We start from the raw sequence: 13,216 nt of genomic DNA on the forward strand, positions 1-13,216 counted from the left end.
TCCCCGCCGCGCCGCCCGCGGGGGACGCGGGAAACCGAGGCACCGGCCCGGCGGAGCCACCCCGGCTCTGGCCCCGCGAACTCCCCGCGGCGGAAAATGGTAAACAAAGACATGAATGGATTCCCGGTCAAGAAATGCTCAGCCTTCCAGTTTTTTAAGAAGCGGGTAAGCACGGGTTTTGTGGGTTCCTTTTGTTTTCGGGGCTTCTCCGAGATGCTTTGGAACGTGGGCCTGAAGGGAGCGCGGGCTCTGCGGCCAGACCCTGCAGGCGAGCCGGGCTTCTGGTAGCCCTGGCCACGCCGAGCGCTCCACCTGCCCGGATTCGGAGGTGTGGGAGGGGGGCTGTGGGGGGTGTGAGGAGTTGCATTGGGAGGAGGGGGCTGGGCTGAGAGGCCTTAAAAAAGGGTTGGAGCCGGGAACGGGGATTTCTCAGTCAAAGCCACAACAAAGATTACAAGGCAGTTTCAAGGAGAATTGGCCCGAGTACAGTTCCGCCTAGCAATTTAGTCAGGGGCGAATTCAGCAGCTCCCTACTGTCTTATCTTTGACGGGTTCAACTTTTCCACACCTTTCATGCGCTCCCTCTCAAGTGTTGCATTATCATCTTCAATCGCCAGAAGCAGCAGCTCTGGCTTCCCAAATCCATTCAGCCAATAATTTGCTGTGTCTCTATCCATGGTATAAATAGCAAAGGACTGGGATGACCTTTCCAGAAATGATGGAATCCAGCGTTTAAAATCCTCTATTTCAAGTCGCCTCAATTTTGCTTGTGCTTGGTATAACGGCCTTTTTTTTTTTTTGAAAGAGTGAGCAGTGGGCGGTCTATATTTGAGTGATAATTGGGGTTATGCTGCTGTATGCATTTATCACAAACTCTTTGGTCTTTTTAGTATTCATAATGTTACATTGGTAAGCAAATGAGCAACAACAGAACATTGACTGTGTACGTTCACAGTAAACTCAGTTCATTGTGATGGCCACACTGGTGGTCTGAGTAAGTCCGCAAATGACTGCTCAAGTGGGAGGTAAGAAATGAATGATTCGGGAATCTAGTGGACAGCGTTCCTTAAGCAATTGTCACAGCCGCTGCAGCCCCCAGCGGCTCCATCCTATTGAATACCCTAGGGCAATTCCATCAAAATGTTCTGTCCATTCATTCTTCCTTCCCTTCATTCAGGTCCTTTCTCTGCCACGCCTGAAATGCAGCCCTTTAGTAGTTAACTCAACCCGCAGAACACAGCGAATTCCAGGGTGGGCTGAACTACCTCTGTGCGCCGAGTGGGCGAGTCCGGCAGGCAGGGCTGGAAGCACCGACAGCTCATCAGGCCAGCCTGTGGGCCCACAGAGGCTCCCCAGGCACCCTGACATCAGGAAAGTCCGTGGTCCAGGACATAGGCGTTAAAACCCAAACAAAACCAACCTGTCCTGGCCACTGCTCCTGGAGCAAGAACAGTCTGAAGCGGAATCAAAGTCAGTCAGTGCGACTTCAAAGAGCTCTGCAATGATGCCTAGTTTTTCTCTGCAACCAAAATGTTTCTTTCCAAAGGAAGGGTCCTTTGTGAAGATGAATTTCCAATAATCAACAAATGTATTGCTAATACAAAAATGCCATAGCCCATTATTCAATACTTAGAAACTCCATACTCCCTTTGATCTAATTTATTTATTTGGTGGTATTGGGGGTATTCTAAAACTCCTTAGCCAGATATCCTTAATCAACTAAGTAGCTGTTATGTCATTTTTTAAAAGTTATCTTTTATTTTCTTTGCTATACTAATAGAAATATTAATTTACCATGTGGTTTTGTTTTACTTAAAAGCATAATTTACCAATAGGCTTCAGTTGATGCCTCTGTAGACCTCCAATTTTGCAAGAACAAGCTAACATACTGATGTCTCATCTGAGTCCATGTTGAAAGGGTTTTATACCAAGGTAACAGACTGGCAGTTTCATCTGCCGTCTGACCTGGGTCTATCAGTGGCTAGAGATAGGATCAGAATCCTCCTTCACCTCCACTAGCCTTGCTTCTCAACGATGGTTAACTAAGTAGAAGGTGACTTTGTATCAAGTCACTGATAGCCTCAGGGATAAATTCCTCGGTTCTTGTCTACTTTGCATTAGCCCACAAGGTCTGTATTCTAGGTGTCCAGTTCAGTTTGTACCGTGCCTATGCTTTTGGTTTAGTTTTCTGGGGTTTTGTGTGTTTTTTAATGTTATAACTAATATATAAATAAATGTGTAAAGCATTAAAACAATACTAAGGTAATCCCACCTTCTCTGAAATCTCATCTTGATGTTCATATTTTCCAGACCTTTTCTATGTATTCACACGCATATTCGTATACTATAATGCCTTTGTTTTCAGCTAAGAATAATTCATTTTCCTATATTCTGTTGTTGAAGTTCCACACATTTCTGCATATTTTATTTTAACCTAGCTAGACAATCTTACAAAGTGAACCTTTGTCCATTGCCCACATCACACTGTGAATAGATCTTGGAATAAACTCATAGCATCTTTTAAGACTCACTAAAAAGAATGAGGTTTGGGCTCAAATTTTGATCGCAGAAGGCTTAAACGGTGCTTCCTGTGCCTCTGAGACATTACAAAGGGAGCATAAGAAACGAAAAGAGAATATGGATCATGTGCCCTCGTAGCTGTCCGCCAGCCACCATTTATCAGTGCTGCCCATGTTCTAATAGGTATCGTGGGCCAAGTGCTTTTACATGTATTAGCTTATTGAATTTTCACAGTAACTGTAAAGTCAGAAAAATTATGAGATGTGCAAAATGTGGCTTAGAGAGATTAAACAACTGGCCCAAGTTCACATAACTAAAAAGTAGCAGATCTCAGCTATAAACCTTGTTTGACTCAAAGCTGGTGTTCTTAATCCAGACTTTTTAAAATTTCAAACCACTCTCCCCTTTCTTTCCCCCCCCCAGCAGAATTTTCCCCTTCTTTCCAAGTGAAATCTTTATGCCATTACCCAAAACCTAAAAGGGCAGCCAAGACTCTACTTCTCAAAGCTTTTTTTTTTGAATCGGCATCTCACTCTGTCATCCAGGCCAGGGTGCAGTGGAATGACTATGGCTCACTCCAGCCTCAATCTCTTGGGCTCAAGTGATCCTTCCGTCTCAGCTGCCTGAGTAGCTGGAACTAAGGGCACACACCACCACATCTGGCTTATTTTTGTTTTTTATTTGGAGAGATGAGGTCTCGCTGTGTTACCTAGGCTGGTCTTAAACCCCTGAGCTCAAACAATCCTCCTGCCAAAGGGCTGGGATTGTAGATTACAGATGCGAGCCTCTGTGCCTGGCCTCCTCTCTAGTCCTCCATAGTGACAGAGACCGGAGTCAGTTCTGGGGAATCCAGATTCCAAGAGCGTGAGAAAGACACTACTGAAAGCTGGTTTCACGGGTCTTATGGACTTATGCTTTTAGCCTTAGTTTTCAAAAGCTCAATTAAACCAGCTTAGTTTCATTTAGCTGAGAATTGCTCAACTAAATGTATTCTATTTTCATTCTTTAAGAGTTAATGATAAATTAGAATTAGAAGTATATGGATTATATTTCATTCTTAGAGTCTCCAAAAATTCATTTAAGATGAATGGGAAAATGTCCTAAGCAGTTTTAGTCTTATAGTCCAAGAGTTTTAAAAGTTATCAATCCTGTTAAAGGTAATCTGTTTTCACGGATTTAAAGATTTGTTCTGTTCCTGGCTCAGATTTTTACATAATGATACTGAAAACACAAACAAATGACGTTGTCTCCAGCTCACTCATCTTTCTTGGAAATACACTAGGTATGTGAAAAAGGCTTCTATAGCCACGATGACATTACCTTTTGTAAAATTTCAAAGGACATCTAGCCCTATCAAATGTTGGATTTAGAATAAACCTCAGCAGTCCTCTCTCTGACCTCCCTGTTCCAAGGGTGAGGAAGCAGGGTGCCTGGAAGTTGAATGACCTATCAAGTTAGAATGGGGCTGAGCCAGCCTCTCGGGTCAGGTTTTCCTTCCAGGTCTAGTGCGTTTCTCTTCATGAAGCCATCAAACTAGTCAGTTACTTAATGCCTCATTTATCCATTTTTCAACAAATAGAGTAGGGACAAAGTAAATTTTTGTCTTCACCAAGCTATCTGGCTAGTGACTACCAACTTTGACAAGATCCTTCTGTCTAGACTCAGTATTTCATGATTATGTGCATTTGAACAATTCCTTGTATTGTTCTTCAATAACAATAGCTTTTATACTATCACTTATATAACACTCATATTGCTGGACACTGTTCTTAGTGCATTAAGTCTATTACACACTTAAATTATTATACAGAAGAAAGAAAGGAGGTTATTATCCTGATTTGGTAGATGAAGAAACTGAGGTGTACTGAGAATAAGGAACTAGCCCTAAGTGACATAACTTCTTAGTGACCGAAGCAGGGTTTGGATCCAAGCATCCAAGTACCAGACTGCAGGCCGGTGTCCTTAAGCTCTATACATCCTGCCTGCCTGTCGACATTACAAAACCCAGGACGAAGGTCAGAGAAGTGAAATAACGTGACTGTCCTGGCCACCTCCTTTTTCTAATTATGACGGCAACAAAGGAAAGATTTTAGCCTGCTTATGATGTTTACTCTAGCACAGCTGAGAAATAAAATAAAGCTCCTCTGGAGTGCTTATTCTTCACAACTGTGCCATGAATTCCATACTTTTACATAATCTGATTTCTCTTTACTGTTCTATTCTGTCTGCTTCAAATTAGAATCACAAAAGTCCTTTTCTTATGGGAAACCCTTGATGTTTTCTCAGGATAACATTATTGAACATTTATTGATGGTCAGGCACTGTGCAAAGTACTTTATTAGGCCAGATGCAGTGGCTCATGCCTATAATCCCAGCACTTTGGGAGGCTGAGGTGAGAGGACTTCCTGAGTTCACAGGTTCAAGATCAGCTTGGGCAACTAGGCGGGACCTCATCTCTACAATAAATCAAAAAATTAGCCGGGTGTGATGGCACATGCCTGTAGTTCCAGCTACTTGGAAGGCTGAGGCCAAAGGATCACCTGAGCTCAGTAGGTCAGGGGCTGTGTTGGCCAAGAGTGTGCCACTGACAGAGTGAGACTCCAACTAAGAAAATCCCCCCAAAATAGTACTTTATTTAGGTAATGCTCACAGTCACTCTGTTATGCCCATTTTATAGCCAAGGAAACCGAAGGTCAGAGAGATTAACTAATTTGTTAAAGGTTATAAAGCTCCAGAGACGTATGTCCAGATTTCAAATTCGGGTAGTGTGACAGCCCTTACACTAGCATCACTGGAGTATCCTGCTCTGATGTAAGCTGCTGCGGGATTGGCGCTCCCACTTGGAAACTACTTGTGAAGATAATCCAGAGTGTTTTTTTGTTTTTTAAAAATGGCCATAGCTATAAAGAGGTATGTTTTCCAAGGGACTGCTGAGGGCATAGGTATGCTTTCCAGCAAATCAGAAGTCTGTCTTTGATTTCTTATGGGAACCATGGTAGAAACTCTAGTGGCTTCTACTGTGCCTTCTTCAGAACCCGTTAAGATCTGAACTGTAGCCGGGCTCGGTGACTCAGCCTGTAATCCTGCGCCTTGGGAGGCTGAGGTGAGTGGATTGCCTGAGCCCGCGGGTTCAAGACCCACCTGGGCAACTTGGTAAGACCTCATCTCTACAATAAATAAATAAAAAAAATTAGCCGGGCGTGGTAGCGCACGCCTGTAGTTCCAGCTACTTGGAAGGCTGAGGCGGAAGGATCGCCGGAACCCCAGCAGGTCGAGGCTGCAGTGGCCGGGAGCAGCCACTGCACTTCAGTCTGGGCAACAGAGTGAGACTCCAACTCAAAAACAAAAAAAAAAGAATCTGAACCGTTTGAGTCCCTCCTGGGCATGTTCTGCAACGCAGCACATGCCCCAGGAACACTGCGCTGTCATATTAGGACTGCTTACTCATTGGTAGCTCCCAAAGGCAGAAAGGGCTTGAGGACAGAGAACCAGTAACCTTGTTCACTGCATCCACATTTGTCAAATAAAGAAGTGCATATGAAGGCCGGGCACAGTGGCACATGTCTAATTCCAGCACTTTGGGAGGCCAAGGTGAGAGGATAGCCTGAGCCCACGGGCTTGAGACCAGCCTAGGCAACTTGGCGAGACCTCGCTTCTACAATAAATCAAAAGATTAGCTGGGCGTGGTGGCGCACACCTGTGGTTCCAGCTACTTGGAAGGCTGAGGCGGAAGGATCGCCTGAGCCCAGCAGGTCGAGGCTGCGGTGGCCATGAGTGTGCCACTGCACTCCAGCCTGGATGACAGAGTGAGACTCCAACTGGAAGAAAGAAAGAAGGCAGACAGGCAGGCAGGCAGGCAGACAGGCAGGCATATGATAAATGAATGAATCCTATTGACTTGTCCCTAAATCATTGTCTTCTCCTTCCTCCTTCTTTCTTTAGATAGATTTTAGTGGCCTAAGAATCTAATGCATTTTATTCTCTCTCTGTTTGGAAATGGATTAGATATAAATTAAGACTTTTAAAAATTAGATCAGGCATGCGTAGCTCATGTCTGTAATCCCAGCACTTGGGGAGACTTAGGCAAGAGGATTGTCTGAGCCCGGGGGCTCGAGACCAACCTAGGCAACTGGTGAGACCTCGTCTCTACAATAAATCAAAAGATTAGCTGGGCACAGTGGTGCACACCTGTGGCTCCAGCTACTTGGAAGGCTGAAGCGGCAGGATCGCCTAAGCCCAGCTGGTCAAGGCTGTGGTGGCCGTCAGCATGCCACTGCACTCCAGCCTGGGCGACAGAGTGAGATTCCTACTCAAAAAAAAAAAAGAGAAAACAAAGAAAAATAAGGTCAGGCACCATGGCTCATGCCCGTAGTCCCAGCACTTTGGGAGGCCAAGACAGGAAGATTGAGCCCAGGAGTTTGAGATCAGCCTGAGCAACATAGTGAGACCTTATCTCTACAAAATAAAAAAAAAGATTAGCCAGGTGTAGCGCCACATGCCTGTCGTCCCAGTTACTCAGGAGGCTTAGGCAGGAGGATCTCCTAAGCCAAGGATGTTGAGGCTGCAGTAAGCCATAAGCCTGCCACTTCACTCTGGTGACACTGTGAGACCCTTGATTCAAAAAAGAAAAAAAAAAGAAAGAAAAAGAATTTCAATTTGGCTCACAGACAAGTTGTCATTAGCCCTTTACAACCGCCAGATACTTAGGGAACATTGACCTCAGCCTGTTTGCCGACCCACTTCTCTTCTTTTTTTTGAGTTGGAGTCTCACTTCTGCCTCAGCCTTCCAACTAGCTGGCTCTACAGGTGTGTGCCACCACACTCAGCTATTTATTTTATTGTAGAGATGAGATCTTGCCGAGTTGCCCAGGCTCGTCTCGAACCCTTAGGCTCAGGCAATCCTCTCACCTCAGCCTCCCAGAGTGCTGGGATTATAGGCATGAGCCACCGCACCCAGCTATCTTCATTTTTCTTTTTCTTTTTCTTTTTTTTGAGTTGGAGTCTCACTCTGTCGCCCAGGCTGGAGTATAGTGGCATGCTCACTGCCACTGCAGCCTCGACCTACTGAACTCAGATGATCCTCCTGCCTCAACTTTCCAAGTAGCTGAAACTATAGGCACGCACCACCATGCCCAGCTAATTTTTTTTATTTACTGTAGAGATGAGGTCTCGCCAAGTTGTCCAGGCTGGTCTCGAATCTCTGGACTCAGACAGTCCTCTAACCTCAACCTCCCAAAGTGCTGGGATTACAGGCATGAGCCATTGCACCTGGCTGTCTTCATTTTTCAGTGTAGTTTTAGGAGCTGCAGAGTGTGAAGAAGAATTTTTCCTCTTCAGCCACTAAGTCTTAAAGGGTTTAGACTGAGGGTTGGGGGAGCTCAGGTGATTGGGTTTGGCTGTGCTGGGGAATTTGTGTCTAGTTCCAAAGAATGTAGCTGATGGGCCATTTTTATGAAATAGATAGTTTGTCTCCCCAGCAGCTCTCAAGAAAGTCCCGCAATAGGTTCTTCTGCTATAGTGTTGGGGAGAGATTTTGAATGGAAAATGTAGCAGAGTTCCTTGAAACTCTGCTCCATTTTTTAAAGAACTGGTGCTAAAGCGTTGGTGCCATATATAACACTGGAGTAAGAACTATTCTGAGCTCTCCCATATTTTATGATATGTAAGTGCTTAACAAGGTAAAGCAAAGCTAAAATGAGGGGCTGGGGGCGGGGAGCCACTGAGAAGCATGTTCCCAGCTGGAGATTTCTGAGTCTGAAAGCGTAGGGCAAGAATTGTGATGGGAATTGGATCAATAGAAGTTTAATTAGTCATTTAGGTCAAGCTAAAGATAGTTCACTAGAGCAAATGTTGAGGAAGCTTATTTTTGAAGTGTGAATTTTTTTTATACAGACTCGTTAATTTCTTAGAAATAAGTCCAGAAAGTTAACTGGTAAATATCAACATTCCTACCCCTGGCAGAAGTCTCCTGACTCACGAGTGGGATGCTGTTTGCCTCCCTGCTGAAGAAAGTGAGAGCTCCTAGTGTGTCAGCTCCTCTGAGTGTGAAATCGTTGGCTTCTTACCAACGTGGGGACGAAGGCTTTTGTCCATTCCACGGGGCTTAAGAGGTTCACTTCACAGGGCACATAGAGTCCCCAAAGGGCTTTACACTAAAGGGATACTCACTGTCCCTCTAGAGATACACATTCTCTCTACTGGGCACGCAGACTGCTCTGGACCTCAACCTCAGTGTGTCCTCCCAGCCCAGAAATGAGGACAGCTGCTGCGGCATACCCTGGTCCCTGGTCCCTGGACTAAAGGCAGGTTTGCCGAGCAAGTGGCCAGGTTTCTCTGGCAGACCGCAGAGTGATACTGGCAGATTTGTCAGAGGAGGAGAAGAGGGAGAAGAGGAGAAGAGGAAAAGCAGACAGCAAGGCAAGCGGGATGCTGTGTCGGCATTCTCCCTCAGCTGCCCTGGCGTTTGGAGAAAGAATTGTTCTTATAGTGTGTTTACTCTCACACCTATTTCTTTGCGGCATTCTAAAATGACATCATAAGTATTTACAACAAAGGGAAATGAAAATCAAGGATGTAACTAGAGCAGCAGGAGAATCTTCCACTTGGTAGTGCAAGCTGCCAAAATAGCACTCTAATTGCTTTCCAGAGCCTGCTGTGATATTTTTCTGGGAAGAGTTCACTTAGCCACTTCTGTAGCATTAGGGTCACCTTGGCCTCTTTTCCCTTCCTAGGTTAGGTCAGGGCATTCACCCAGAATGCCATTTGCTTGGAGAGATGACTGGATGACTGGTCTTGTGTCATGTGAATCTCTCTCTCTCTCTCTCTCTCTCTCTCTCTCTCTCTCTTTGTTTCAAATAAGCTCACAGGAAGGTAAGAGGCATGCAGTGAAATACCCCTAGGCTCCTGCCCATAGAAATTGGGATTCTTGTTCAAACCCAATGGCTTCAGAAACATCTTGCTATCTCTGAATTTGTTAGAGTGGCATCAGTCAGTGTGGAAGATCTTGATAGCTCAAAGATTTCACTTTCTAGAAATAACAAGGTAGAAAAATCTCCCCAAATTGTTAAAACATATTTAGATTCAAGTCCCTACAGGACCAAAATTAAAATATACCAAGGAAGGGGAAAAAATATGAAAGCAAATAGTTTGATAACTAAAAACAAATAAGAATGTATATTTACAATGCTTAATATTCACAAATGTAATCTTTTCCACACAATAATCTTTCTGAAAATTGACTGAGTTTTCTTTGAACTTCGAATCTCTTGGGGTCAGTTCTTATTTAGTTTATATTGTAGGGGAAAAAAATGGGGGAAAAAACTGAGTATATAGCTTACTTGGTGGTTTAAAAGATTGGGACAAGGCTGAGTGGCAAAATAGTGAAGAGAATCTAGAATACAAACATCCTGAGGACAAGATCTCGTCTGTCTTGTTCACAGCTCTATCTGTATGCCTTGTACATAGTAGACAATCATATATGCTCAATGAATTCATAAAAGCAATTTAATCAAGAAGCTCAGGGAAAGTTATTGCATGTAATTATAATATCATGACTTGGTTAAATAGAGAGTATCAATAAAACAAAGAAGTAAAAATTTAAAAAAATCTTGGAGTGATTTCCACTGCTTCCAAGTGTCCGAGGACTCCATATTGGTGAATTCAACCAACCTTGGATCAAAAATGTTTGGGAAAAGAAAAGATAAATGGTTGCTTCTGTATTGAACATGTACAGACTTTTTTCTTGTCATTATTCTCTAAACAATACACTATAATGACTGTTTGCATAGCATTTCTATTGTATTAGGTATTCTAAGCAACCTAGAGCTCCTTTAAAGTTTCGGGGAAGGTGTGCACAGGTTATATGCAAATACTATGCCATTTCATTTCAGGGACTTGAGCATCTATGGATTTTGGCATCTGCAGGGATCCTGGAACCAATCCCCTACAAATACCGAGGAGTAGCTATAATAGCAGCCTGTAAATGAATTTCTCCAAAGAGATCCATATAATTGCCTTCTCTTTCAACCACTTGCTTCCAACCACTCAAAGATTAAATGTTACATAGAAATATAGGCTCTGGCAGTCATTATATACAGGGCTTTAGTTAACAGCTTTGGCAAGATAGTCATATCTAATTTATTTGTCTATTAGTCAACTTTTACGTAAAAGGGCACACACTTTCTCTGCAGTAAGATGGTAAAGGCATTGCTAATGATTAGTCATCTTTCAACCACTCAAAGATTAAATGTTACATAGAAATATAGGCTCTGGCAATCATTATATACAGGGCTTTAGTTAACAGCTTTGGCAAGATAGTCATATTTAACTTATTTGTCTATTAGTCAACTTTTACATAAAAGGGCACACACCTTCTCTGCAGTAAGACGGTAAAGCCATTACTAATGATTAGTCATCTGGCACAAAATGAACATATTCATTTGGTTCATTGAGATTAACCCTTCAGAACTAATTTCTATTAGATGAAATTTCAGAATGTATACTTTTTTTTTCATCTGGTACCTTGGCAGTCTTGCATTTTGCATTTTATCCTTTGCCGAACATCAGAGCCATGCAAATTTCTAATGTGCCTTCCTTTCTAAAGTCATTATCCTTCAAATAACAGATTCAGAATTTATTTCAGAATTGGTGTTGAAATTCCCCTTTTTCTTCCTTTTGTATTTGCATCATCAACAGTCAACATAAATTGAGCACCTTTATATGTCAGGCTTCAGGGTGGGCAAGGAGATAGAAGAACTCACAGGCTTCCTTCACACCCCACCTCACTCCTTCCCCAGAAACATGGACCCTGTCCCTCTGGGACATGTTTGTTATAGCTTCTCTATACTACTTTTTATGGCGCCTGTCTGTTTGTAATTATATATTGGTGCAACTATTTAATGAATGGCCGTGATGTTAATGAACATCCTCCTGGATGATATGTCTGTAAGAGCAGGAACTTTCTTTCTCTTTTACTTGTAATTAAGCCCTCAGAAGGTTATCAATAAATATTTGTTGAAACAAAAAGCTAAAAGAAAACGGGCATGGTGGCTCACACCTGCAATCCCAGCCCTTTGGGAGGTGGAGGAGAGAGAATTGCTGGAGCACTAGGGTTACGGACCAGCCTGGGCAACTTGGTGAGATCTTGTCTCTCCAATAAATCAAAACATGAGCCGGATGTAGGAGCGTGCACCTGTAGTCCCAGCTAGAAGACTGAGGTGGACAGATCGTCTGAGCCCAGCAGGTCGAGGCTGTGTGGCTGTGAGCGTGCCACTGCACTCCAGCCTGGGCAACAGAGTGAGACTCCCACTCAAATAAAATAAAATAAAATAAAATCTCCAATATGATTAAGAAATTGCAATTTTATTTCCAGTATTTTTAGCTTCTGTTATTAGATGCATAAACATTTATTACTATTATGTTTTTCTAATGAATTAACCAATTTATTATTATGAAATGTCCCTCTTTATCTCTGGTAATATTTTTATCTTTAAAATTTATTTTTGTTATAACTCTTCTGTTACCTGTATCTCATTGTAAACTGTCTCAGATGTTCTTAAAAACAAAGAAGACATATAATATAAATTAAAAAGCAACCATCAAAGACTGGTTCCAAATATGACAAGTAGGTAATCATTATATGCAATACTGTGATGAAAAACAGCACAGGCCGGGCATAGTGGCTCATGCCTTTAATCCCAGCACTTTGGAAGGCCAAAGTGACAAGACCACTGAGGCTAGGAGTTTGAGTTCAGCCTGGGTAACATAGCAAGATTCCATCTCTACAAAAAACAGAAAATAAAAATTAGCCCAGCATGGTGGTACATGCCTGTAGTCCCAACTTCTTAGGAGGCTGAGGTGAAAGGATTGCTTGAACCTAGGAGTTTAAGTTAGAGCGAACTGTGATTTTACCTTTGCACTCCAGCCTGAGAGACAAAGTGAGAACAAAACAGCACATGCAGAAGAAACGTCCTGGCTGGATGCAGTGGCTCATGCCTATAATCCCAGCACTTTGGGAGGCTGAGGTGAGAGGACTGCTTGAGTTCAGGAGTTTGAGGCTGTGGTGAGCCATGATGGTGCCACTGCACTCCAGCCTGACCAATTAAAAAAGAAGAAGAAGGAGAAGGAGAGAAGGAGAAGGAGAAGGAGGAGAAGGAGGAGAAGGAGAAAAAGAAGAAAAAATGTCCTAAAATAGGAAGTGCTTTTCTAGTAGGCTTCCTTCTTGAAAATGCTTGCCTCAGGTCAGGCATGGTGGCTCATACCTATAATCCCAGCTCTTCGGGAGGCAGAGGTGAGAAGATTGCCTGAGCTCAGCAGTTTGAGACTAGCCTAGGCAACTTGACGAGATCTCGTCTCTACAGTAAATCAAAAAAAAAAAAAATTAGCTGGGCAGATGCAGAAAGATCACCTGAGCCCAGAAGGTTGAGGCTGCGGTGGCTGTGAGTGTGCCACTGCATTCCAGCCTGGGTAACAGAGTAAGACTCTGACTCAAAAAAATAAAAAATGCTTGCCTCAGACCAGAAAAATTAACCACTGGGCCAGAGTTAACTTCTAAATTGTAGATGTATTATCTCGTATAGAAAACAGAAGCCAGCTGGGCTTAGTGGCTCAGCCTGTAATCCTGCGCTTTGGGAGGCCGAGATGAGTGGATTGCCTGAGCCCGCGGGTTCGAGAACTGCCTGGGCAGCGAGACCTCATC

General features: G+C 43.3%; 1 protein-coding gene across 1 annotated transcript in view; it reads left to right on the plus strand.

Annotated features, from left to right (window-relative positions):
* The first annotated feature begins 45 nt into the window (after positions 1-45).
* The window catches only part of SGK1 (serum/glucocorticoid regulated kinase 1), a 138,224-nt gene continuing 125,053 nt past the window's right edge, over positions 46-13,216 (plus strand). The window contains exon 1 of the mRNA XM_008074130.2: positions 46-165. Within this exon, the coding sequence (XP_008072321.1) occupies positions 97-165 (69 nt within the window). The 5' untranslated portion in view covers positions 46-96. The remainder of the gene's footprint in view (positions 166-13,216) is intronic.

Source organism: Carlito syrichta, unplaced genomic scaffold (assembly GCF_000164805.1).
Source record: "Carlito syrichta isolate Samal-C Ts95f unplaced genomic scaffold, Tarsius_syrichta-2.0.1 Scaffold316346, whole genome shotgun sequence".
Lineage (NCBI taxonomy): Eukaryota > Metazoa > Chordata > Mammalia > Primates > Tarsiidae > Carlito > Carlito syrichta.